This window comes from Apiospora marii (genome assembly GCF_038362585.1).
Source record: "Apiospora marii strain CBS 49790 chromosome Unknown utg000013l_segment0_segment0, whole genome shotgun sequence".
In the NCBI taxonomy this organism is placed as follows: Eukaryota; Fungi; Ascomycota; class Sordariomycetes; order Amphisphaeriales; family Apiosporaceae; genus Apiospora; species Apiospora marii.
Window position 1 is genome coordinate 243,346 of NW_027117384.1, and position 25,781 is coordinate 269,126.

The window sequence follows — 25,781 nt, forward strand, 5'->3', positions numbered from 1 at the left end:
ACATTTTTTCGAGGGCGCCGAACTTGTTGACCAAGGCCATCCGAATACATCCCACCCAACCACACACATGACTATGGCACCCTCATCAGGTCGGCGCTCGGCGCCCACAAAGGAACAGCTGGAGGACCGGAAGGTAGGCATTGCATTGCATTGGAGCCGTCGGTGTTTCTGACAAGAAGCGTTCTGACCTTGACTGAAAACAGACCGTCGGCATCAACAAGGAGACCGTCACCAACACCGTGTCGACTGACTTTCCCGATCACTTCCTGGACGAGGACCACGCCTGGGATGTCGATCACTTCCGCGACAACTTCAACATCCAATTCCACCAGAATGACCAGTTCGACGCGCAATTCTCCCTCATCGGCATCGACGCCTCCATCGCCAACGCCTTCCGTCGCATTTTGATCGCCGAAATCCCGACCCTCGCCATTGAGACCGTATTCGTGCATAACAACACGTCTGTCATTCAGGATGAGGTTCTGGCACACAGACTTGGTCTTATCCCCTTCCAGGGAGACAAGAAGGGCCTCCGCGACTTCATCAAGCCCTTCGTGAAGCCGGCCGAGGGTGCCGACCAGTACTCCACCACCTTCGATTACAACACCGTCTGCCTCAAGCTGAACGTCGAGTGCACCCACAACAAGGATGCCGCCCCCAGCGAGAAGGACCCCAAGAAGCTCTACCACAACGCCCACGTGTATGCCAAGGACATTGTGTTTGACCCCGTCGGTGATAAGCAGCCGGAGATCTTCTCTGGCGAGGGCGTCATCAAATCTACCAACCCCGATATCCTGATCGCCAAGTTGCGCCCACCGCAGGTTATCAACGTAGAAATGCATATGCACAAGGGATACGGTTCCGACCATTCCAAGTTCTCGCCTGTTGCCACCGCCAGTTACCGCCTGATGCCCACCATCAAGATCCTGCAGCCCATTTTGGGCGCCGACGCCAAGAAGTTCCAGGAGTGCTTCATGCCGGGCGTCATTGAGTTGGAGAAGGTGACGAAGCAGGAGGCCAGCAAGAAGGGATCGGGATACGAAGGCCACCAGGGCGAGCTCAAGGCCGTAGTCGCTAACCCCATGCACGACACCGTGAGCCGCGAAGTCTTGCGGCACGAGGAGTTTGAGGGCAAGGTCAAGCTGGGCCGCAGGAGAGACCACTTCATCTTCTCAATCGAGAGCACCGGGCAGTGGGACAGCGACGAGCTCTTCATAGAGTCGGTTCTGATGCTGAAGCTCAAGATCAACAAGCTTAAGCCGCAAGTGACGAACATGGTGCGGTCCTTCTAGTTAGAGTTGATGCACCGGCGAATCCAAAGAAGCGGCTTTGCATTGTAGGGGATACCATAGAAGGCGTTATACTGGCTAAAAAGGAATGACATTTGCGAATTTTTTCCCTAGGGGCTTTTTGACATCTAGTTCTAATTATGATATTTGAATGCAGCGTCTTGACTGATGCCTAAGGTATCTTCATTGTATAGTAGCAGCCATCTGACACAAGTGACACCAGCCAAAGAAATTCGAGCCCTATTATGCCTGGGAACTATACTGGCAAGCTGTGTTCTTGGTCTTTCGAAGTACGACAATGGGCTATCTCCAAGCTAGTGAGACTACGGAGGAGATGGTAAATAGCAACAGCTTCAATGTGTCCTGTCCGTTTTATACATCGGCCTTCGAGGAGCAGTTCTGGCGTTTAAATAATGTTTTGCGGCGGGACCGGAACGGAGATGAGATTAGCGATGACGAGGAGGATGCGATATGGGCATGGAGTTGGAGTGAAGAGGAAGATGAGAGGGACGAAGAAGACGAGAGAGACGAAGAGGAGAGGTAAGTAATTGTTGCTCGTCAGGTTAAGTGCGATATTGAGTGAGACCTTGAACCAACAAGGCGTAGGGTCCAGTAAATACCAGAATATGTGAGGAAACAGAGCGCATTAATTCAAAACACCTTCTGAGAAGACATTTAATGCTTTGCATCGAGAGTGTCATCTTGAGAAGGCTTTCAGGGGCCACATAATTATCGGGCAATACATTTCGACAACATAGAAGCAACTCTAGGGACTACGAATACGGACTGGTTTCACTTAGAAGTTGGTTTGCCAGAATAGATAGAGATACGGGTATTTGTGTGCTGTTTCTCATTAAGATCTTTCACTTCGTCATCTTCACCTCGGTATGAACATGCTCCTCGACCTCTGCCAAACCTCATCTCGACATTGTTCGTTGTTCCCGGACCCGCAAACGCCATGAAAACATCTACAAACCAAACTCGCCGACTTGCAATGCTCTTTTCTCTACATACTCCCTGAACACAGTATCTACTCCATATCTTCATCGCCGTTACCAGCATTGATGAAAAGAAGGCGAGTACCATTGCCGGCAGTTTGCCATACCTGTTGATAGAGATTAGAATCAGTCGTTCTGGAAAAGGCGTTGTCGGAGTGTAACTTACATCAAGACTTGTGTACTCGTCCAAAGCAGTGAGCCACTGGTCTTCCGTGAAACCCTTGGCCAGCACGCGCTCGCGGACCTTGCGGAGACTCAGCTCGATGGAACCATCCTCGTCATCATACTCCTCGTCGTCAGGTCGGCAAGCGCCGGTATCCAGCAGCTTCTTAACCTCCTCCATGATGCGCGTGTTCGCGTCACGGCCTCGGCGGCGAGGACCCTCGTGCGCGGCCAGACTCTCCTTACTGGCCTCGACGAGACGCAGCGCCTCGTCGACGTCGTCCTGGCTGACGACACTGGCGAACCGCAGTCGCGCCAGCGCCTGGGCAAGACGGACGACACCGAGCAGGGTACGCGGGGTGGTGTGGGCCCAGTTCTGACCCTTGGCCTCGGCTGCCTTCTGCGCCTTTCGGAGGCGCACGTATGTTTTGGTGAGGTACTCGGTGACGCTCTCGGGAACCGTGGGGCGGTAGGTACGAGCTTGCGCCACGTAGGCCCGGACCTCGTGCGGCGTGAAGACCACGTTAGAAGCCTCGCTGTCGCCATCAGCATCGCCGTTGCTGGCGTACAGGTCGGGATGCTTGCTATGCATGTGGACATATGTAACGTGCTTGGCAAGCTGGGCATCGCTGTCACGGGTGGGGGTATCAAGAAGGAGGAAGAGGACGTCGAATCGCGAAAGCAGAGCAGCCGGCAGGTTGATGTTCTCCACGGGCGAGATGCGAGGGTTGTAGCGACCGTAGATCGGGTTAGCAGCCGCCAGAATAGAGGTTCGGGCGTTCAGCGTAGTCGAGATGCCGGCCTTGGATATGGAGATTGTCTGTTGTTCCATCACTTCGTGGATGGCAGTCCTATCGTTGTCGTCCATTTTGTCGAACTCATCAATACAGCAGATACCGTTGTCGGCAAGAACCAGAGCACCACCTTCAAGTACCATCTCATCCGTGACAGGGTCTCGCATCACAGCAGCCGTCAGACCGACACCACTGGAACCACGACCAGATGTGTAAACACCACGAGGCGCAACCTTGGAAATGTACTTCAGCAATTGGGACTTGGCCACACCAGGGTCACCCATCAGGCAGATGTTGATATCTCCACGGATACGCATGCCATCGCCAACCTCTTTGGTAACACCACCAACGAGCAGGAGGAGCAATGCCTTCTTCACATCCAAGTGGCCAAAAATTTCAGGGGCGATCGACTTGGCAAGCATGTCATACACAGCGCCAGACTGGCTGAATTTGGTGATGCGCCGCAGTAGGCTATCGTCAATGGTCATTTCGTCATATGCCTTCTTGTGCTGCACAATGTGGTGTGCCTCAACGTATGTGTCGGTCAACAAACCAGCCTTCATGGCCTGGAAGCCCGTGTAAGGGGTGGGCAGGAAGATACCCGTGATGTCAACGACATCGCCTGGGTTGATTTTCCTGACAGTGCTGCCGTAGCACATAACAGTAAGTGTCCGTGGAATCTGGCCAATGGGCACCTGCTCCGCCATCTCCTGAATCTTGACCTCCTGGAAGGGGAGGAACTTGGAAGCACGGGTAGACTGGAAGAGCTGTCCCTTAGCCTGGTTCTTGGTGCACTCTTCCGAGGGACAGCTGGTAAGTGGCGCGTAAGACCTGTCGTTGATCGGTTGGAAGATTTCGCAGCCACACCGGTCACAAGAGTATGCGCCAACCTGTACGATGGGCTTGACATCGGATACTCGGGTTGAAATACCGCGAACTGTGATGAGGTGGCCCAGGTGCTCGCCGCGCACTTGGCGCACTGCCAGGGCCTTGACGGGCTTGTCCGAAGTCGAGGTTCGGGGCTTGAAGATAAGAGTATATCGTCGAGTAAGCTGGGCCGGGAAAGTCCTGGCTAAAAGTTCCGGGTCGGTCGAGGCCTCGGCCATCTGGGCCAGTTCCTGGTTGCGGCCCTGTCTTCGCTCCATGAGGACATCGAGGACATCATCCTTGAAGGTGGTGCCTGATGTAGGAGCGGGCATCTTCTTGTCGATTGCCCTGGAAAGAATCTCGACATAATGCTTGGTGTTGGCCTCGATGGATTCAACCAATTTCAAGTTTTCGTCGTTGGCTTCCTCATACTATGAAAAAAAGTCAGATTTCTGGCAGTAGTGGTGCAAACGACACTCGATGCTTACCGAGGCAACATCGTCCAAGTCTATCAGCACTTCGTCTATGGTACGATCTGCGAGCTGCTGCATCAACTCAACGTATTTGTGTTGAGGTTGTTGACGTTGGGCGGCCTTCTTTCTCCTCCGGGCGTTTTGTGCGGCGGCATCGCCATCCTCGTCCATGAAGTCATACTCGTCACTCAAATCATCTTCGTCGATGCTGATCTGGCCGATCGCATGGGTGATGGTGTCTTGCGGCGAGGTCTTGTACTTCTCCAGGAAATCCTCAAAGGCAGCTTGCTGCGCATCGTAGTCAACGACTTTGCGGTACTGGAGGAGCGCCATTGTTGCTACCAAAGCTGTTCTGGGGATAGGCGGTTCGCAGTCGGCCGTGGAAATGTGAAGTACGGACGGCAGAGGTGTCGCAAGGGCGCGCGTCGTCGTCGTCGTCGTGGGGGTGGAATGATATGCGCGACACAGAGGCGGTACGGGGGTGGGAGGCTGGCAATCACCGGGGCTCAAAGACGGTGACAGACGGGCAGGGGCTCGCGACAAAATCAATTGGGCATGGAGGACGCGTTCTAGACGCGCTGCGGATCCGTGTCGAGACCCGGGCTAGCCACACTCTTTTTAATTGGTGGCGGTGCTGCATCTGCCCACTACCTACCCGAACGGTTGGGGGGCCACCTGAACTAGGCCTAACGACTGCTGTTAGTTGCCTCGGCCCCCCGGCATATGCATCTGAAGACTCCCGGGCCTCTGCAGGGAGGTCAAGCTGAGCTGCTGCTCCGATTGGAATTCCGGCCTGACCATGAAGGGCATGAACCAGTTTCCCGTCGCCATCCATCATCCCATAATAAAGCGACGTCCCGGATGCTCCGTGGACTGCTGTATACTTACTGCCAGACATGGCTCCTTCACAGCGCAAGAACGCGCAGTCTACTGCTGCCGAAATCGCCCTTGTCCATCTAAAGAATTGCTTAGTCAATCTCCCTTCATCTCTGGTATCGTTACTTGTGAATGTGAACACTCCGGCCCAGAACGTCGTCGTCGAGCTCAACTACCGACCTTCCAATGCACCGAGCCAAGCGACCAACGGCGCAACGACTCAGCAATCAATATTTGTAGGATGGACTGGAATGCCCAGCAAGCGGAGGTTTGCGCCTCTGGTCACTCGCGATGGCATCTCGAGCTCGCGGGGTAGTGGTCGTGACCAAGAAGTTGCGGCCGTGGAAATCGATGCCACCCTCGCCTCGACTTTAGGAATAACCGACGGGCAAAAGGTCATGGCCATCATCCACGTCGACCCGCCTTTGGCACATACCGTCAACATCGAACCCCTTACGCCCGAAGATTGGGAGATCATCGAGTTACACGCCAACTTCCTCGAGCTAAACCTGCTGTCCCAAATCCGAGCGCTGCCGAACCCGGCTTATACGCCTGGCCAAGGCCAGACCGCCACGCCTCATCCTTTGACGCTCCATCTGTCACCGACTTCTACCGCCAACATCAAGATCTTGTCTTTAGAACCCGCCCCGGCTGCCGATGTCCCCTTTGTCAAGATTGCCCCTGATGCCGAGGTCATCGTTGCGCCAAAGACCCGATCTAAGCCCTCTAAGGGTAGCCGCGACAGCAGGAGCGTCAGCGGTACCTCGAGAAGAAGTGCTAAAAGCTCAGCAAGCACGGTTAGAAGACGGAGCGCGCGTGAAGAAAAGAGGCCGACGTTATTTCTGCGTGGCATCGACCACAGTCTCTGCCACGAATGGTTTGACGAGGCTGTTGCGCCCCAAGATTTGAGCGTATGGGTTGATCGAGACCTACTCCAAACGAAAGACTTCCGAGGTGTCAACTATGTTCTTGTCAACTTGATCAGGCCAGCCGGGCTACTGCCACCTATCGATCCTAAGAAACAGCAAAAGGAGGCCGCCACAAACGTCGAGCCAACAAAAGCTTCAACAAGGGTTGTTGCTAACTTGCGGCCTTGGGACGACCCTCCAGACAGCCAGACTACTGCGCTGTCGGTCTCTCTTTGCGCAAGTCTCGGTTGTGTAGGGCTGGTTGGTGGGGTGGTCAAGATTGAAGTATCCCCCCAACCAGTCGCAAAGAATACCGTACAGCAACTGAAAGTCTATCCTTTCCTCGGAACCAGCTCTAGAGTATTTGAAGGGTTCCGGTTTGGCGGAGAGTCGAAAGCAGAGAAAGAGGAGGCTGCGAAGAGGATTGCCCATGTATATGGCGAAAGCGATGGGATTCTGCAAGGGCCTTTGACGGACGGTATGGTGTTAGGCACTCACGACGGTCTTGAATTCCCTAACGGATGGGAAGGGGGGATCGTTAGATTCGATCCTCTCCCTTCAGCTACAGCCGGGAAGGAGTCCGTGAGCTGGCATCTGGGTCGGGAAAAGTCACTTGCTCTCGATGTCCAAGCGCCAATCCCCCTCCCATCATTTCTGGAGAACGGCGAACACGACTTTGGTACACCTGCTCCGGGTTCTGTACTGGTTGGTATCGACGCAGTTCTGGCTAACCTCAAAACCCATGTGTCCCATATGTCCTCGGTGTTATTGAGCGGGGCTCTGGGGGCAGGCAAGACCGCAGTTGCGCAATCATTGGCGCAAACTTTCCGCCACGACTATTTATTCCACACTACGTACTTTTCCTGTCGTACCCTGGTAACCGATGAGAGCAGGGTAGCCTCAATCAAGGAGAAGCTCAACCGGGTATTCATGACAGCCAGCTGGGGCGCGAGGCTCGGTGGCAAAGCCCTAGTCATCCTTGATGACTTAGACAAGCTTTGCCCCGTAGAAACCGAGCTACAGGTCGGCAACGACAATGGCCGGAGCCGGCAGATTAGTGGAAACTATATGCTCTATGGTGCAGCAGTACTGCACGCGAGGAAGCGGTGTTGTGCTGCTGGCCACAGCGCAGGGAAAAGACTCGCTGAACAAGGTCATAGTTGGCGGGCACGTAGTCCGCGAAATCGTGGACCTTAAGGCGCCTGACAAGGATGCGCGGAGAAGGATTATGGAGACAATAGTACACCAACAGACTGTATCTCCGGGCACTGCAAATGGCCATGATACAGATCATAGCCGGCCAGCGACCGCCGATGGAAACACCGTCGACGAAGAGGCTAGTGATTGGATGGATGGCGCCAGCCAACCAAACAGGGGCTTTTCAGCTGCCCAGACTCCCAGTGACGGGTTCCTCCTAGACTCCGAGTTGGATTTTCTGGATGTGGCAGGAGAGACCGATGGTTACATGCCTGGGGACTTGCTGCTTCTGGTGTCACGGGCCCGCAACGAAGCATTAATACGATCGGTGAGCGACGAGGTCGGGAGCAAGCCGCTTGACATCATACAGCTCAGTCGCGTCGACTTCGACAATGCCCTCAAAGGCTTCACTCCAGCCTCTCTTCGCAATGTCACTCTACAGACATCAACTACAACCTTTGCCTCGATTGGCGGGTTGAGAGAGACACGCCGGGTTTTGCTAGAGACATTGCAATACCCTACCAAGTACGCCCCCATCTTCGCACAGTGCCCACTCCGGTTGCGCTCGGGTCTGTTGCTGTACGGGTTTCCCGGTTGCGGAAAGACGCTTCTCGCCTCTGCCGTGGCCGGAGAATGCGGGCTGAACTTCATCAGCGTCAAGGGCCCGGAAATCTTGAACAAGTACATCGGCGCGTCTGAAAAGAGCGTTCGTGACTTGTTTGAGCGGGCCAGTGCTGCCAAGCCCTGTGTGCTGTTCTTCGACGAGTTCGACTCGATTGCTCCCAAGCGAGGACATGACTCTACTGGAGTTACTGACCGCGTGGTGAACCAATTGCTCACTCAGATGGATGGAGCGGAAGGGCTGAGTGGTGTCTACGTACTCGCCGCAACATCCAGACCCGATCTGATCGACCCGGCGCTTCTCCGGCCTGGGCGACTGGACAAGAGCCTTCTCTGCGACTTTCCTGATCTGGAAGACCGTATTGACATTTTACGTGCTCTTGGATCCAAGATAAAACTGTCCGAGGAGATTATGCAGTCTGGGGAGGCGCTCCAAGAGTTAGGCCGTCGCACAGAGGGGTTCAGTGGCGCTGACCTGCAGGCGTTGGTCAGCAACGCCCAATTGGAGGCTATCCACGATGTGCTCGACAATATGGAAGCCCAGCCGTCGGGGAAGTCTCGGCAGTCTGCTGCTACTAAAAGCCACGATGCGAGTGCGCGGGCAAGGAACTTTATACAGTTCCGCTATGGAGAGGAGCAGGCTCTCGCAGAAGAAAAGGCGCGCTCTGCGCAAGGCTACAATAGGTCGTCGGAGCTGGCTGAAAACGCGGCGATTGCAGCGAAGCTACAGGAAATCAAGCAAGCACGGAGAAAGGCCAAGCAAGTGCAGAAGGGAGGCAGCGGAATGGCCACCGGCACCGGCTCCGGCTCCGGCACCGGACAGCGGGACGAAAAAGGGTCGCAGGCCAGCGGCGAAGTCGTCCTGAGCTGGAAACACATAGTAAAAGCCCTCGAAAGTACACGGGCCAGCATCAGCAGCCAGGAGCGGAAAAGGCTCGAGCGCATCTACCACGAATTTGTTGTTGGTCGCAGCGGCGAAATGCGCGACGGCCAGGGTAGTATGGAGATTGGGGGCCGGAGCAGTCTTATGTAACAGCCAGTACTCCGTACTCCATCACATTAAGGGATATAATATGAACCACACAGCACATAATATCATCAAGTACCCGAACAACCACAATTGGGCCTCCTAATACATATACAATCGAGCGAGTAGAGTACCAGCTCTTTGTCGACTATACTGGGTATACCTACTAGAACTCATTCATTCAGAGGCTTAGTCATTGATGGAAGGTCAAGATAGGCGTTGCATGCGGACGCTAGCGAGGCCACCAAGCCCGTCCAGGGTCTAGCGCAGACGCTAGCGTGCGTTTAGCGCCCATGAAACATTCACGAGCCACATCCTGACATGCTCGTCGAAGGACAGACCCGACCTCGTTCGAGACTGGAGTCGACACTGGAATCTGGAATCCAGGACAACAACTCGCAATCTCTCTTCCACCTCGACGCTACCGCACTACCCGCTGCTGAAGCAGCATGTTATTTCCAATTCCTCTTCTCTGATTTCATGATACCCCTTTCGTCCATTCGGCACTCACATATAGTTTGACTGGCCCAATTCCGTAACTCTCTGCTTCTGTCTCCCTAAAACGTAAACATCGTGAGCCTCACGCTCTTGTCGCCCAAAACCGGAGGTTCCGCCCTCGCCGACGAGCTCTGCCTTAGCTCTCTCGGCACACTAGAGCCTAGCTGCCTTATTTCATAGCCTTAACCGGGCAGAATCAAATCACCTGGTCCTAACAATTGGCACAGCTTTGGTGAGTTGGGCTTTAGCTGTCATTTCATTGTACCATCGCCCCCGAACACGCAGCCATCAAATACCCTAACAACAGTGCTCACCACGATGCACACCACACCCACCTCACTGCTCACTTCCCACAACATCTCACCCGCTATCACCAACGCTACATATCGTTAGATTTGGTTTCTTCACCTGATTCAAACTTTCATTGCCTCGGACATTCAAAATATCATCCAGCCCCTTTCGTCATCACTACCTACGCGCCCTCCAGTGAGGCCATAGCCAGATGGATCTCCCTCCGATCCCCAACGTGCCCTTCCTACCTGCTCATCCTACAGACGAGCAGAGGGCGGCAGCACTCCGACGTGCGGTCCGAGGTTACTTGACACAGGGCACTGACGCTTAGGTAGAATCAGATCGCGCCTGGAATCAAACATACCAGAACCTGCGTGCTGCGCACGCAGCAAGATTGAACCAGCCCCCAGCTCCGAACCAGGCCCCGGCTCCGGCTCCGAACCAGGCCCCGGCGTCGAACCAGGCCCCGGCTCTGAACCAGGCTCCGGCTTCGAACCAGGCTCCGGCTTCGAACCAGGCCCCGGCGTTTAACCCGGCCCCGGAGGAGAACCAGCCCTCGCAGCCGTAAGTGAAGCTTCTGCTCACGTGTTTCTTCTTCTTATACCTTGGCATTTCTCATTATCCCTGTTTTTGCGTTCTTCTAATTAGTATTGCATTTCTCGTTTACAACTGCTTTCCACTCACCTTGCACTTCCCCATCATCTTCCCACTCATCGCTCATTGCCATACCCATTAGAGCAGTGGCTCGGACCTGGTAGCTCTGTGACGAATAAAAGCAATACTCGGGTCTAGCCTATATTCCATGACATGGTCATCGTACTGATACATCTCGCAGATCATGTCCCACCTTAGCGTCCGCTTCGAGCCCACCGTCGCGCGGCAAAAAGCTACGGACGATGCGCGCAAAATGCAAGAACTGGTGGAAGAGGACTGTGCTAAGGAAGGAAAGCCAGTCCCATCATACGACCTAATGGAGTTGATCGGCAAAGGTAGCTTTGGCCGCGTCTACAAGGCCGCCAGCAAGAGCGACGGCAAGCTGGTAGCTGTCAAGATCATTAACGTGGACGAGAGCGACACGGTCAACCCTAAACTCGCTGACACATATAGCGAGTTCCTTAAGGAGGTTAACGCATTGCAAGTTCTGAGCGAAGGAGGGGCACAGAATATTAACTGTGTCTTAGAGGCATTGCCCGTGGGGCATGCGATGTGGATGGTCACAGAGTATTGCGCGGGTGGGAGTGTTGCAACCCTTATGAAGCCAACTGCTCCGGGTGGCTTGCAGGAGAAGTGGATCATTCCGATTTTGCGAGAGGTTGCTGTGGCTATATTTTGGGTCCACCGACAGGGAATCATCCATCGCGACATCAAGTGTGCTAACGTGTTGGTGATGGAGGACGGAGGGGTGCAACTATGCGACTTTGGAGTCGCCGGCATGATGGAAACGAAATTCGATAAGCGCTCAACATTCATCGGAACGCCACATTGGATGGCACCCGAACTATTTGACCCGAATGCCCAGTACGGAACCGAGGTCGACATCTGGGCTTTTGGTTCCATGGTATTCGAGATTGCTTCTGGCTTACCGCCCAACGTTGGTGCCAACGTGGGCTTGACACAGTTTGGTGGCTTTTTGCGAGAGCACATTCCCCGATTAGAGGGAGATCAGTACTCGCCGGAACTGAAGAGTTTGGTGGCCTACTGCCTGGAGGAGTCGCCGGCACAACGTCCAACGGTTCAGCAGGTACAGGACCACCCATACATTCGGGACACGGGATCGAGGTACCCTACTTCATCTCTTGCCGCCTTGGTGAAGGCCTACAAGCTCTGGGAGGAACGAGGTGGCAGCCGGAAGTCGTTGTTCAACCCGAACATTGGAGCCCAGGGTCCGTCGGACCTGGCCTCAACATCGATGGCGCCAGACGAATGGAATTTTAGCACCACGCTGGCCTTTGATGAACAGATCCATGACAACTCGGACGGCCTTACGGACTTTGAGGCGGTGAGGGACGTGTACGGCTCCCAGATCGACTTCCCAATCTATCCTGACGAGGGCATGGGACAAGGCAAAGCCAAGGGCGGCCGCCGAAGACCACCCCCTCAAGCCCTGGCAGCCATGAAAGCGCCACTCGAGAAAGTGTTCGATCCGAATACCATCTCCAACTACGTTGAGAATTCACAGGCGTACTATGGCCATGGTCCAATGCCGCCCCCACCACCTCCTCTTCCTCCTGTGCCGGTCTCTGATTTGCCTCTGCGGGATGATTCGCTGCATGCTACGTTACGCGAATCATTAATCGACCTGGATGCTTCTCTTGGGGGAGCCGACCTTTCCAGTTTCATGGATATGGACACGATTAAGGCCGGAGGACCAGTACCACGGAACGGGCCTCGGCAATCTATGGACCATAGCTGGTCGTTCTCAGGGGCTAGCAATGCAGACGCACAGTACGATCGAGCTCCGTCCAGTGACCCCGAGCAGACAAACACGGCAAGACACACGCAAGCCTGGCAGTGGCCCACGACAATCCCTCCCGCCTCTGCTAACCCCGAGGTATCTTCCTTCTCCTTCAACGACGAGTTCGACGATGATATGGTCACACGTCCTCCTCTACTGCATCAATCGACCGAGCCAGCTGGTCTTCCTTCGCAGGGATACGAACTTCAGGTTCCCCGCTCCACGAACGATCGCATGTCCGTGTCGAGTCTTATTGATCTGGACGAGGGCTTGGTTGATAATGGTATGCCCGAGCTAACCCGTCCTTCGACCGCTAACTCCGATGTTCCCTCCATCGCCGGATCGGATATGGGTGGCCTGGCCAACCCGTTTGAGCTCGAACGACATACTTCGGTCTACGCACCCATGTCGATGAACACCAGGGAGCCATCGATTTACGTGTCGGATGACTCGGAGTACGCCACAGTAGCATCCAAGTTAGCATCAGACGTTCCCGACCTGGCTTCGATAAACAATGGCGACCAGACCGTTCGATTACAGCACAACGGACATATGCCCTCCGATGGGAGCCAAACCTACGTCAACGACAGCGAGTCGGAATACATGATGCAGGGCTCTACGAGTCGCGATGAGATGAGCATCCGACATAGCAATGGCGGCGGTCCCTCCGCATTCATGGACATGCAGATGCCCTCGTACGTAGCCCCGCCTTCCGCGAGCGTCATGGAGGCCCGTGCGATGGCTGGCGACGTAACGGACGAGATGAGGCGTCTTATTGGAAGCTTAAGTGAACACCTGACCCTCATTGGGAACCAGGTTGGAGGGATGGAACCGAGACGTGCTGGCCAGCGACTCTCTGGCGGAAACGGCATCTTCGAACAGGAGAGCAACTCCCTGGATTAAGGACGAGGAACTTTTGCTTGCATGCATTGAGGTGGAAGATGGAAAGATTTTTGACATGGCGATGAAGAGCCGTCGCCTTTAGAACGTGGAAAATACGTTCCAAATGAATAACGAATGAATTGCAATTGACCATTGATCTATTTCATTACAGTGCAATCCGTGACATTTGCCATTGCCAGTGAGACGCATCATAAATCGCGTGATATTCGCTCTCTATCCGTATCCAATCATATCGCCCATCAACAATGCACGGTACTTCTCGACCATCTCTCGTAGCCGGATCAGCACGCCGGCCGCCATCATCTTGACCTGGTTCTCCTCGCCGTTGCCGCCCTGGTCGCCGCCGCGGGTGCGGTCGAAGACGCCGCTGACCCACTCGACGCTCTCGACGACCTCGTGGCCGTGGCGCTGGCAGAGCCCCCGGGAGTCGTTCTCGTTGACGTCGAGCAGGGCCATGAGCCCAAACAGCACGGCGCCCGAGACCCCGACCTCGCCGACGCAGTGGGTGCGGACCCCGAGCAGCAGGTCCCAGAGCTCGGCCGTCATCTGCGGCAGCGCGAGGACGCTGGGCCCCGCCGCGTGCAGGAGCAAGGCCAGCGTCTTGAGGTACAGCGTCAGTAGCGAGGGCTCGAACAGGATGCCGCGCTTCGTCGCCGAGGCCGAATGCAGTGCCGCTTGGAAGCGAGACGTCAGCGGGAAGAAGAACGAGGTCGCCAGGAGGTTTGCGGTGGTGTTGGGGATGGCGCGGACGCCGCGGGCCTTAGGGCGAGACGTGGAAAGGGGGGCATCTGCGGATGACGAGTTTTGCTGCTGGAGGCGGGATGTGAATGAAGACAGTTTCAGGACGTCAGGGCCCGTGGCGGCGTCGGCCGCTTCGGCCGCGAGCGGAGCCAGAAAAGCTTGCGAGAGGCTCTGGGAGATGCTATCGAGGGCGTTGGGAGGGATGGCCTTGAGGCTTGTTGAGCCGGATATGTATTGATTCGTGGGAGCGGAGGGTTTATAGTGCTTCTCGATTTTGGCAGGAAGCTTCTTGGATGGGAAGGATGCTATATCGGAATACTCAGACGCCTCGAATCCTGCGATTTGTCGACCGCTGACTCCTAGTACAATAAGCACCGAAGCGCGTTGAGAAAGCGAGTAGTCACCATCGAAGAAGGTCTTGGCGAACCAGCGCGCCATCTTTTGCGGTTGCGCGACAATGATGGCTACCATGCCTTGAGTTCGAAGATTGTGGAAGCCATCCAACTCGTACTTATCCTCAAGGCCAACAAGGAGCGAAGCCAGCTCTTCGGCGTGAGCGCTGACTTCTGTACCATGGTTCGCTTTACGCCGAATCAAGACTGGTGCTGTAGCGAGAGCAAGCTTTTGCCGGTCATAGTTCTCGGTGTCTCGCAGGTATGCGATGAGGTCCCTGATGTAGACCGGTGCCTTGGGCTTGTTGCGGTTTATCATGGTGGGATCATCATCCTCGTCTTCTTCGTCCGAGTCAGGTTTGGCATAAGCAACCAGATCATCCTCTTCTTCCTCGGCCGTCGCATCTTCGTCCTCGATCTCCTCGATGATGAATCCTGATTGTGGCATGGACTTTGCAGGTTTCGGTGCCGGTTTAGGTATCACCTTCTTTGGTTTCTGGGCTGCTGGCTTCTCCTTTGGCATTTCCTGTGACGTTAAGGGGCTTATGGGACCAATCTTATCTGCAACGGCGACAAGAGACTTGTACCACTTCCCTTCTCCAGACTCAGTCATGTCCATGTGAAAGTTGAGTCTCTTGTCCTCGTTGTGTATAAGCCCAGACAGTGCTTCTCCGACAACCATGCCCAGAAACTTGGCCCTATCCTGAGAGGCGCCTATCCTGTTCGATATGGTGTTTAGGAAATTGCTTGAACGAAGTAGGACGTTTAGCTTAATGGGTGACTTCCGGTGTACGTAGCCCGCACTCAGCAGAAGAACTTGGGCATGTGCTATGGTCAATGTGTAAGTATGCGCCCGGCAGCGTTGTGGAGTACTGACTGACCTTCTTGCTGTAACATCGGCGAATGCTTGATGTAGAGTTGGTCACCAAGGAGTCCAAGGCTGCTTTCAAGAACCGAGAACATGGCTTCCTTGTCGTCGGCCAGAACAGCCAGCGCTGCTCGCCTGATACCGCAAGTCTCGCCAAGACCAGCTCCCGTAGCGCTTGTTAGCCAGGCTATGAGCTGTGCTTTGCGTACGCTACTAGCCCCTATAACGGCCTGCAGAGCACAAGCGGCGGCCCATATGACCGGGTAGTCCTCGATCGCTTCATCTGAGTCGAGAGAAGAGAGGTAGTTGCTAGACAACAGCTTGAGAACTATGAGGAGCACTTTTCGTTGGTCGGCAGCAGGCAATAAGTCGAGTAGCTTTTCGAACATCGGCTGCGGTTTATCATGCAGTACAAGGCCAGTAAAGAGGATTTTGGTCATCAAATCTATTATCTCCGTCAGTCCTAGGAACCATTGCTGGAATAGCATGAGACTGACCAGAGTGCCCCAGCTTCAAGCCACGGCCTGTGAGATCTGCAATCATCTTAAGATCGCCAAGCGCTGGGCTGGACCGAATCCATTCTACCAGATCATTTCCCAGCCATTCGGCGTACAACTTTGAATTCGCGACCCAGTTCGGTTCCTCGAGCATATCTGCCTGACGCAATACATCCTCAGCCTCAGCAGCCAACGAGATCACCTTTCCTCCCGCGATCAACGAAATGAAGTCCTGACCCAAGGCACGGATCTTGCCTGCATTATCTTCGGTCGAGCTCACGGCTTGCCATATGCTCTGAATAGGGGCATTGTGCTTCAATAGGCAAGCGACAAGTCCCAGCAAAGGAACAAGGTTGGGGGTTGCAGGTGAATGTTTGAGCCCCTTGGGGTCCTTCCTGGCTTCCTGCAACAAAGCTCGTATGTAAGCCAAGGTGGCATTGAGACCGCCAATGCTCTGCAGACTGGTGATGACCAAATCAACCGGCTGGGACTTTTTCTGGCTTGTAGAGGATTCCTTGAGCAAAGTCCAGTAATTTGGCACAATTTCGGTCACCAGGACGTGGACGATCTGAGCACTTTGAGGGTTGGGTTTCCGGATGTCAAACTGGTGTGTGCCTTTTGTCCCATCTCGTAGCCATTTGAGACTTTGTAAAAGATCGTCATATCCAGGCTGGCCTTTCAAAACCTCTAACGCTTCTCCAGGAGTGGAGGCTTTGAAATCAATCTGGGGCCCAGCTGGAGCTTTTGCCGTACCTGAAAGACTGAGCAGATCACCAGTTTGGTTGGAAGACCGGTAGGTCTGGCTGACGGGAGTGAGAAGTTCCTCCATGCTCACCAAATATCATGGTTTGCAGCAGCAGCGACAGCCTTACTCGTCAGTTTCCTCGATACTGATGAACTTATTTACAAAAGAGAGACGGAATCGGGATTGGGTGTTGTGTAAAAACAGTCAGTCCTGGATACCGACTTCACGATCTGTGCCTTGTAGATCTAATAATATGTATGCACCAGACCCAGCGCCGAGTCTAGAGTGTGAAGTTGCTGCAGGCATTGCATAAAATTGAATGGATCTCTCAGGTAAGTGTTTATACCTCAGCCCTGTACTACCCCGCTGTAAATCAATCGATTAGGCAGCTAGAGCAGCCTAGAGTTACTTAGCCACCCCACCCTAATGGTCCATCCCACTTCAACCAGCTCAAGCTCTAACCTTGCCATTGACCTTCCCAACTTGCTTATCGTTGATAACCCTCGGTTTCTACTGACGTTACCTCCTAGCAGCAGCACCCAAACGTGTACGGTCGGAAGCTTGAGCTCCAAAGCACCATCCCACCTTTGCCTCCAGCAGCAACAGACATAACGCCTCATCACCCAATTCGCCAAGATGGGAGTTGGCCTAGAAGACAGCACTGCACGATGGCAGTATCTCGACCACATTCGGAAGACCAAGGGTCCCTTCAACCCCCCCAGCGACGAAGACGAAGATACCCCGGAGATGCTGGATACCCTGGGCAAATCTACCATACTCGTCATCGGAGCCGGAGGTCTGGGCTGTGAAATCCTCAAGAACCTGGCTCTTTCCGGCTTCAAGAATATACATGTGATTGATATGGGTAAGTCCTACTTGCTCGCGCGCCTAGAAACTGTACTGGAACCTAACCCTTGCCTTGCCGCCAATAGATACGATTGACATCTCCAACCTGAATCGCCAATTCCTGTTTCGTAAAGCAGACGTCGGCAAGTCCAAGGCCGAGGTCGCTGCTGCCTTCGTCGAGCGGAGGGTCCAAGGGGTCAAGATCACGCCACACAACAACCGGATCCAAGATTTCGACGAGGATTTCTACATGCAGTTCCAGATGGTCGTCTGTGGGTTGGACAGCATTGAGGCACGGCGCTGGATGAATGCGACATTAGTGAACATGGTGGATGACGACAACCCGGACTCGCTAAAGCCCATGATCGACGGCGGCACCGAAGGTTTTAAGGGGCAGACTCGTGTGGTATTCCCTACCATGACCCCCTGTATAGAGTGCCAGCTGGATTTGTACGCGCCCCGAGCTGCCGTTCCTCTCTGCACTCTCGCCACAATCCCCCGACAGCCCGAGCACTGCATCGAGTGGGCCCATATTATTGCATGGGATCAAGAGAAGCCGTTCCCTAGTCTCGACAAGGACGACCCGGAGCACATCACCTGGCTATACCAGAAGGCCCTTTCCCGGGCTCAGGAATTCAACATTGCCGGTGTCACTTACTCCCTAACACAAGGCGTGGTGAAGAACATCATTCCTGCCATCGCATCCACCAACGCTATCATTGCGGCCAGCTGTTGTAATGAGGCGCTCAAGATCGCCACGACGGCTGCGCCAGCCCTAGGGTTCGAGGACAATTACATGTCCTATCACGGCGACGAAGCCATCTATACCAACACATTCAAATACGAAAAGAAGGAAGACTGTGCAGTCTGCGGGTCCCTGTCAAAGCCTTTGGAAGTTGATCCGAGGTGGACTCTACAGGAGCTGATCGATTCGCTAGCTACCAATGCTAGTGCACAGCTTAAGAAGCCCTCTATCAGAACTGAGAGCAAAACACTTTACATGCGCTTCCCTCAAAGTTTGGAAGAGAAGACGCGCCCGAACCTCGACAAGACTCTGCGGGAGGGACTAGGTCTGGAGGAGAAGCAGGAAATTGCAGTGACTGACCCGGCTTTTCCCGCGCTGTCATTCAAGTTCTTTCTTCGTTTCACGTGAGCGGGAGTTGTTTTAGAGATACCATTAGAAAGAGAAAAGCTATTCCCCCTCCCCCTTCCTACTATCCGTAGCCATGATTTGGAATTAGGCGTTGGTTATCAGTTGGAATTTCGCGGGCCGAAAGAAGGAGACCGGGTGCGCTGGATTTGAGCGTTCTTGATAGCATCCTGGGAAGCCCATCGAAACAGCATGGAATCATTTTGTGCTTTATCCCCTTGATGGTGAAAGCGCTACCCTTCGTATAATACTTCCCCTGAACGAGCAGCAGGCGAGGTTCCTTACAAAGACCGCACTTAAACCCAATTCAAGACCCCTTCTCGGTGACAGCGACATGCGTTTCGCGCTTCCATTCTACCAACAAATCGCAGCGAAGGGTGTAACAGTATCCCCTTAATTGCGAATACGCCTTTAAGATTGGAGAAAACGCATACTTCAGTTTATGTTGTTACCTCCGCGAGTAACATATTACGAACAGCATGAGCTTCCAGCATCCGAGCATACCTGATTTTCCAATCCGTCCGGGAGCTGGCCTTGCGGATTTAGTACTTCGCAATCAAGGGGATACGCCAAGAGCTGCCACCTGCTGCCCTCTATGAACACCAGCCCCTTTCTTCTAGCCAGTAATTACTCGCATCGCCAGTTTCCCTCGCTAAAACGCCTTCCTGGCTCTTAAATGCCCTGTGTCGCCGGCTAGGACCCCCTTTCGGCTGGGACTCCCTCCCGTCGCTGGCTACCCGTCGTTGGCTACCTACCTCATTACACGGTTACACGACGTATCTGGCCCTTACAAAGGCTATCCATGCATGCATGTAGCCCTGCATGGCTCTGCACTGTGTGTGCTCTCACATGACTTAGGGTGCCATAGCAAGACTGTACATTACTATAGATAGTAATACATATCCCCTCGGTGGCGAAAGCACTGCCCCCATAGACTATGTTGTGCTGTGCATGCCATGGATCACTTGGTGTCATTGGCACCATATTTATTCCGTTGAATGATATACGATCAAATAAACTTGACTTAATCATTCACTGGAATAAATTCATAGACTCCGTTGGATGGAATACCCGACTGGATAAACGTTTATTTTACTAGGTTATATTGGATGCTGCTGTCCTAATCTCCATTCAACTTCCCATAACCCTTCTAATATCGACAACCCGTGAAGCCGTAGCTGTAGCCGTAGCCGTAGCCGCCGTAGCCATAGCCGCCGAAGCCAAAGCCGCCGAAGCCCTAGCCGCAGCCGTAGCCGCAGCCGCCAGAACGTACGCATAGCTGAGGTGTCTTTTGCCGCGGACGGTTCACAAGCAGCTTGTCACGATTGGAGACCGGCACAGGTTCTCCTGGGAGCCCGTGGAACAGGTAGGCTGACGGACTGGGACTCGCCTGGCCCATGTTGCGGGGTTCTTGATAGCCCTCGGGGCGCTTGTACGATGTAGTCAGGGTGGCGGCACTTCTAGGTTTCCGCTTGCCTTTCATGTCGCTACTTTGCCGGGGTCTTGTTGCAGTAACTGAATCCTTGTCTTCCGAATCGCTTGTTTGTGGGTGCTGTGTTGCCATAGTTGGTTGAGGGTTAGATAATCTCTTGCCTTTCACTTCCATTGTTCGCAGGTTCCGTGTCGCGATAGCAGATCTGACGTCGGATGGCCTTTGGCGGTTCCCTGTTTCCATGGCTGGATAGGAGCTGATGGAGGCTTCAGGTGACCACGACAGTACGGCAGGGGCTGATGACAAGCGTATGTGGAGGATCTTTTGAGTCTCGTCCCCTCCTTGGTTCATGGTTCCTCCATTGTGTGTTGCTACCTCACGACGGCGCTTGCTTCCTCGGAATAGCTTCCTGAGGCCATGAGCCAGCTCTCTGAGTGCGGTCCTGAGGGTCATCCTGTATGGTTGTCTCGAAAGCAGGTAGGAAGAGGTTCACAAGACAGGCGACCGTCATTCAAAATACAAGACTAAATCTGCATTGGGGGACATTAACTAGAATGATGAAAGTTGGGAGACTTGGGAATGATCAAATGGCTTTGTTGACTTGCTTCATGACAGTGGAGTGTAGGTGTGGTAGGTTCACTTGGGTGTGTGTTGGTAGGAACTGACCAGCAGTTCATGATTGTCACTTTTAGTCTTACCCATATTGAAAGAAGAAAGTATGCGGCGGATGAGGAGGTGGGTGGGTTGGAATGATGAGAAGGAAGGATGGACACCTGTATTGATGTGTGCAAAGCACAGATTCACGTGAATCTGTATTGTTTGCAATTGCCGTCTACATGTAAATGTAAGTAGATCAGACAAGGTAAGAGCACCGGGGGAGCATCGCCAATAACTGCCCCACTGGGCCCGGGGATGTGGGGGTGTGAATTGAAATGTTGTGACTCTGATTGGCCAATCCCGGAAAAACCGCTCGCCGAGCTCCATGACGAGCACAACAGCTAGTTAGCCGTAGAACTTCAACCAATCGTCGCCACAGAGAGCGAGCATTCCCCCAGACATCACAGGCCCATTGCCATTCCACCATCGCAAATGGCGGCATTTCGCAGGATCGCCAGTTGCGGCGCTAGGCGCCTGCAGCTCGCAATGCCCTCCAAGTCGATGTCCGTCGCTTCGGTACGACCCTTTTCCCACTCCGTCCTCCGCCGGGCCAGCGAGGCTTCCACCGACCGAACCACCATCAGGCCCGTCAGCAGTGACTTCTCCGACCCTTTCGGCGTCAAGCACATCGAGGGCGAGGATGGCCGCACCTACGAGAAGTCCAGCGAGGGCACCGTCGAGGAGCGCAAGATCCGCCACTACACTGTCAACTTCGGCCCCCAGCATCCCGCCGCCCACGGTGTCTTGCGACTCATTCTCGAATTGAGCGGAGAGGAGATTGTCAGAGCCGACCCCCACGTCGGCCTGCTTCACCGAGGCACCGAGAAGTTGATCGAGTACAAGACCTACCTGCAGGCCCTGCCCTACTTCGACCGCCTCGACTACGTCTCCATGATGACCAACGAACAGTGCTTCTCGCTGGCTGTCGAGAAGTTGCTCAACGTCGAGATTCCCGAGCGGGCCAAGTTCATCCGCACCCTATTCGGCGAGATCACCCGTATCCTGAACCACCTCATGTCCGTCCTCTCGCACGCCATGGATGTTGGTGCCCTGACGCCCTTCTTGTGGGGTTTCGAGGAGAGAGAGAAGCTTATGGTAAGGAAAAAACGATGATGCATTGGCTATGGATGTGAATGAGAACTATCAATGAAAAATGCAGACGCAATGTTTGCCAAGAAATGCAGTTGTCAGGAGAGCATCGCGCTGACCACTCCTCTTCCCCCCAGGAATTCTACGAGCGTGTCTCGGGAGCTCGTCTCCACGCCGCCTACGTCCGACCTGGTGGTGTTCACCAGGATATCCCCGTTGGTCTTCTGGACGACATCTACCAATGGGCCACGCAATTTGGTGACCGAATCGACGAGACCGAGGAGATGTTGACGGACAACCGAATTTGGATCAACCGTCTGCAGGGTGTTGGTGTTGTTACCGCCGCCGAGGCTCTTAACCTTTCCTTCACTGGTGTCATGCTTCGAGGTTCAGGTGTCCCATGGGATATTCGCAAGAGCCAGCCCTACGATGCATATGACCAAGTTGAGTTCGATGTTCCGGTGGGTGTCAACGGTGACTGCTACGACCGATACCTGTGCCGTATGGAGGAGTTCCGCCAGTCCCTGCGAATTATTCATCAGTGCCTGAACAAGATGCCTGCCGGACCCGTCCGTGTCGAGGACTACAAGGTTTCGCCGCCACCCCGTGCCGCCATGAAGGAGAACATGGAGGCTCTCATTCACCACTTCCTGCTCTACACCAAGGGCTACTCTGTCCCGCCGGGTGAGACTTACTCGGCAATCGAGGCCCCGAAGGGCGAGATGGGTGTTTACGTTGTCAGCGATGGTAGCGAGCGCCCTTACCGCTGCCACATTCGCGCGCCTGGTTTCGCCCATCTGGGAGGATTTGATCACGTCTCAAGAGGCCATCTCTTGGCCGACGCCGTTGCTGTGATCGGAACGATGGATCTGGTGTTTGGTAAGTAATCGATCGATGCAAAACAAAATAGAAATTGTCATACTAACCAGACTCACAGGCGAGGTTGATCGGTAGAGAAAGGGGAGATGATAGTACAGCAAAAAGTTGAGACTCATGATACGAGTCCAAACGAAGGGGAAAGTTGCGGAGCAAACCACCTTCATGTGTACCATAGGCCAGAGGAGAATCTATGGCATTGGCATAGAGACGTCTTTCCGCCCCGTATATAGTACAAAGATCCTTCAGAGTTTTCCTTTTTTTGACGAAATTTTCTGCCACCATCGTTAGCCCTTGATCTTGAAGTGCGCATGTCTGGATTCTAACCTGAGATTTCCTGGTATCTGTTTCGTGACGTGATCAATCGTATCACTCCTGGTAGTAGTTCGGGGGTAGCTCGGCTGTTCGAGCGGGTGGTTAGGTGGGAAGAAGAAGTCAAGATGAGCCGTCCAGAGAACGAGACCTACGAAGCCTGGGGCGGGAGAGGTGGCAGGCATCCCAGCGCGGCGCGTGGCAGTACTCGGGGCCGCCCTCAGGGCCGGCACCCAGGGGCCAGGCGACGATGGGGTAGGTCGTGGGGTCGTCCGGGTCGAAGTGCTGGTAGTAGAGCGTGTTGGGCAGGTGCTCGGCCGCCGCGACGGGGGCCGCGGGCCGCGACCGGATGGGGACGTGCTCGGGGGTGCTGGCGAGGGCCCGGGCCGCCTCGTCGGCGCTGCGGAAGCCGAAGTCCTCGGGGCGGCTGCGCGAGGCCCAGGCGGCGGCCGGGTCCGGCGAGGACTCGAGGGCGCGCCAGTGGGCGATGTCGCTTGGGCGCAGGGTCTGCTCGGGTTGGTAGGCGTAAAGCAGGGCGCGGGATTTGGGGGAGGGGCTGGAGATGGGTGACGGGGGAGGGGCCGGGTTGTTGGGGTAGTTGTAAGTGTAAGCTTGGTAGTCGTTCTGGGCTGCAGCGTGAGAGGTGTTGCCAGTGGGCGTGCCGACGAGGTGGTTGGTATCGGAGCCGAACCGGTGTGCCGTTGTGCCGCCGGTGGTGTTGTCATCAGCTGTTGCCGCGCTCAGAGCTGCGTAGCCCGGGCCAGAACCCAAGCTGCCGCAGCCGGTATTGTCATTGCTGCTCATCGCCATCTTCGGCGAAGGAGACGCAAAGGGGAAGAAACCACCTGTGTCTTGACCGTTGCTGTTGTCTTTTGGAATGGTAGCTGTAGTAGGGCTGATGGCGATGGGGCCGCCACCAGAATAATAGGAAGAGCCGAAGCCGCCGTTGTTTCTGTTGCTGCCCGGCTGCTCGCTGAAACCGAGAGCTTCCATGCCCGTCGTCATATCGTCCAGGTAGCTGGTGGTGGATCCTTGCGAGTTGTCATGCCCAAAGTGATATTCGTTCTCCGTCACCTCATATGGCTGGTACCGCTCAAACCGTACACGGCAGTTGCAGGCGCCGGTCCGGTGCCGCTCAGCGTGATCCGGAATCCACTCGACCGCGAATTGGCTTGCGAGACGCACATTGACCTGCTGTCCCTGCTGCTGGGTTTCATCCGTTGTTGTCGTCTTCGTTGGCGACAACTCCATGGATGGCAAGTGGAAAGACTCGACGATCTCATCCTCGCTGCTTAGTGTGGCGATCGGCGGGAGGAGGGCCGTTGTGGCATCATGAGGCTTAGCCATCATCGTTTGGCGATCGAACTCGGAATGGTTGTTCTTTTGCTGCTGCTTTTGGTTCCTGCCTTTTCCCGTTCCCTTCTTCTTATTCTGTTTGAAGGGTTTGTGGGTCCTCTTCTTGTTATTGCCCTTGCCAGTGTGTAGTGAGCGGCTGGTAGAAGACTGACCTACAGCTGCAGCAGCTGCTGCAGTGGTGGGCTTTGTGTTATACCCATGAGCTGCAGAATGTGTACCGCGATCGATGCTTGGAGTGACTGTGAGCGATGAGCTCTTGGTAGGAGTAGTGTCAGTGGCAGAGGTTGCGTTGTCTTCATGGCTCGTAGCTGAGGTACCTTCACCCGACTCGAATCTGCTACTGATAGCCTCGCCCATCTGCTTCGAGATGCCTCGTAGAGTTGCCTGGCCGTCGTGTTGGCTGGCTTCCTTTCCAGGGTTGGCCCCAATGGTTCGAGGGTGTAACAGCGAGGGAAACTTGGCCTGGCAGCCGCAGGTGCCTCGCTCGTGCATCCACTGGTGCTCGAACATGACAATATCCACCCATCGCGAGTGCATGACCCGGCTACAGGCCGGACACATGTCACCGACCATGGTAGGTCGGTGGCTTGGGTCCTTGCAGACCGGGTTGCTGGGCGCATGAGTAGTCATCGGACACAAGCGAAGCACCGGCACGGAGCTGTGCCCGCACGAGTAGCCTATGTACTCGATGATGCACATGTTGAAGTACGGGATACCTTGTGTAAGCAGCTGAGATCCTATTGGTCGCAAACTAAGTTGGGGCAAGCCTCTGGTTGGTCGATTGGTGCGTTGACGGCAGTGTATACCGAATTATTGCGGGGACTGTCCTTCCCGATTGGGCGGGGAATCCGGGGAATGGCCTATAACAACCTCTATTAGTCCAACTCATCTACAAACTAGAATTTTTGTTGATGAGAGCCAGAAGTGCATAGATTGGTTGGAATGTTGCACAAATGTCTTTGGGCATTTATCATTAAAAGGTAGTCGCGATTTGCACATGCCGAGTGTAAGAGGGAAGGAACGATGTTTACCGAGTGCAAGGGGGCAAGGACGACATGTTTTGAGTGCAAAAGTGGAAGCAATATTCCCGAGTTCAAGGGAGAAGGAACGAAATGTACCGAGCGAGAAGAAGCAGGAACGAATACCGAGTGAAAGGAAGCAGGAGCGATAGATGCCGACTGTAAAACAGTAAGAATGGTATGCAGTCGCGACAGAACAACGGTATACAACCGCGACAGAAAAGCAACGGTATACAGTCGCGACAGATGAACAATGGTATGCAGTCGCGACAGAACAACGATATACAGTCGCGACAGCCAAAGCGTATGCAGTCGCGACTAAAAAACGGTATGCAGTCGTGACTAAACAACGATATACAACCGCGACAGAAAAGCAACGGTATGCAGTCGCGACAGAAAAGCAACGGTATGCAGCCACGACAGTAGGAACGGTATGCAGCCA

General features: G+C 54.5%; 11 protein-coding genes across 11 annotated transcripts; 7 read left to right on the forward strand and 4 right to left on the reverse strand.

Moving 5' to 3' along the window:
• Positions 1 to 73: 73 nt before the first annotated feature.
• On the forward strand, positions 74 to 1,292 carry PG985_015233 (putative DNA-directed RNA polymerase; the record flags this gene model as incomplete). The annotated part of the gene is made up of 2 exons (XM_066834999.1): positions 74 to 133; positions 204 to 1,292. 2 exons carry the CDS (start codon positions 74 to 76, stop codon positions 1,290 to 1,292), a joined length of 1,149 nt encoding a protein of 382 aa, XP_066676202.1.
• A 295-nt stretch (positions 1,293 to 1,587) lies between these two features.
• On the forward strand, positions 1,588 to 1,833 carry PG985_015234 (uncharacterized protein; the record flags this gene model as incomplete). Its single annotated transcript, XM_066835000.1, has 1 exon — positions 1,588 to 1,833. One exon carries the CDS (start codon positions 1,588 to 1,590, stop codon positions 1,831 to 1,833), a length of 246 nt encoding a protein of 81 aa, XP_066676203.1.
• A 486-nt stretch (positions 1,834 to 2,319) lies between these two features.
• On the reverse strand, positions 2,320 to 4,916 carry PG985_015235 (DNA replication licensing factor MCM7; the record flags this gene model as incomplete). The annotated part of the gene is made up of 3 exons (XM_066835001.1): positions 2,320 to 2,394; positions 2,454 to 4,541; positions 4,599 to 4,916. The coding sequence occupies 3 exons, from the start codon at positions 4,914 to 4,916 to the stop codon at positions 2,320 to 2,322; spliced, it is 2,481 nt and encodes an 826-aa protein (XP_066676204.1).
• Positions 4,917 to 5,479: 563 nt separating this feature from the next.
• PG985_015236 (peroxisome biosynthesis protein) lies at positions 5,480 to 9,218 on the forward strand (the record flags this gene model as incomplete). The annotated part of the gene is made up of 2 exons (XM_066835002.1): positions 5,480 to 7,453; positions 7,500 to 9,218. The coding sequence occupies 2 exons, from the start codon at positions 5,480 to 5,482 to the stop codon at positions 9,216 to 9,218; spliced, it is 3,693 nt and encodes a 1,230-aa protein (XP_066676205.1).
• Positions 9,219 to 10,212: 994 nt separating this feature from the next.
• Positions 10,213 to 10,569, forward strand: PG985_015237 (uncharacterized protein; the record flags this gene model as incomplete). Its single annotated transcript, XM_066835003.1, has 2 exons — positions 10,213 to 10,303; positions 10,412 to 10,569. The coding sequence occupies 2 exons, from the start codon at positions 10,213 to 10,215 to the stop codon at positions 10,567 to 10,569; spliced, it is 249 nt and encodes an 82-aa protein (XP_066676206.1).
• Positions 10,570 to 10,839: 270 nt separating this feature from the next.
• PG985_015238 (serine/threonine-protein kinase nak1) lies at positions 10,840 to 13,359 on the forward strand (the record flags this gene model as incomplete). Its single annotated transcript, XM_066835004.1, has 1 exon — positions 10,840 to 13,359. The coding sequence occupies one exon, from the start codon at positions 10,840 to 10,842 to the stop codon at positions 13,357 to 13,359; it is 2,520 nt and encodes an 839-aa protein (XP_066676207.1).
• A 213-nt stretch (positions 13,360 to 13,572) lies between these two features.
• Positions 13,573 to 16,686, reverse strand: PG985_015239 (telomere length regulation protein; the record flags this gene model as incomplete). The annotated part of the gene is made up of 3 exons (XM_066835005.1): positions 13,573 to 15,320; positions 15,374 to 15,805; positions 15,858 to 16,686. 3 exons carry the CDS (start codon positions 16,684 to 16,686, stop codon positions 13,573 to 13,575), a joined length of 3,009 nt encoding a protein of 1,002 aa, XP_066676208.1.
• Positions 16,687 to 17,238: 552 nt separating this feature from the next.
• On the forward strand, positions 17,239 to 18,601 carry PG985_015240 (uncharacterized protein; the record flags this gene model as incomplete). Its single annotated transcript, XM_066835006.1, has 2 exons — positions 17,239 to 17,467; positions 17,535 to 18,601. 2 exons carry the CDS (start codon positions 17,239 to 17,241, stop codon positions 18,599 to 18,601), a joined length of 1,296 nt encoding a protein of 431 aa, XP_066676209.1.
• A 1,234-nt stretch (positions 18,602 to 19,835) lies between these two features.
• Positions 19,836 to 20,483, reverse strand: PG985_015241 (uncharacterized protein; the record flags this gene model as incomplete). The annotated part of the gene is made up of 1 exon (XM_066835007.1): positions 19,836 to 20,483. One exon carries the CDS (start codon positions 20,481 to 20,483, stop codon positions 19,836 to 19,838), a length of 648 nt encoding a protein of 215 aa, XP_066676210.1.
• A 636-nt stretch (positions 20,484 to 21,119) lies between these two features.
• On the forward strand, positions 21,120 to 22,730 carry PG985_015242 (NADH-ubiquinone oxidoreductase 49 kDa subunit; the record flags this gene model as incomplete). Its single annotated transcript, XM_066835008.1, has 3 exons — positions 21,120 to 21,782; positions 21,914 to 22,655; positions 22,714 to 22,730. 3 exons carry the CDS (start codon positions 21,120 to 21,122, stop codon positions 22,728 to 22,730), a joined length of 1,422 nt encoding a protein of 473 aa, XP_066676211.1.
• Positions 22,731 to 23,087: 357 nt separating this feature from the next.
• PG985_015243 (uncharacterized protein) lies at positions 23,088 to 25,019 on the reverse strand (the record flags this gene model as incomplete). Its single annotated transcript, XM_066835009.1, has 1 exon — positions 23,088 to 25,019. The coding sequence occupies one exon, from the start codon at positions 25,017 to 25,019 to the stop codon at positions 23,088 to 23,090; it is 1,932 nt and encodes a 643-aa protein (XP_066676212.1).
• Between the last annotated feature and the right edge of the window lie 762 nt (positions 25,020 to 25,781).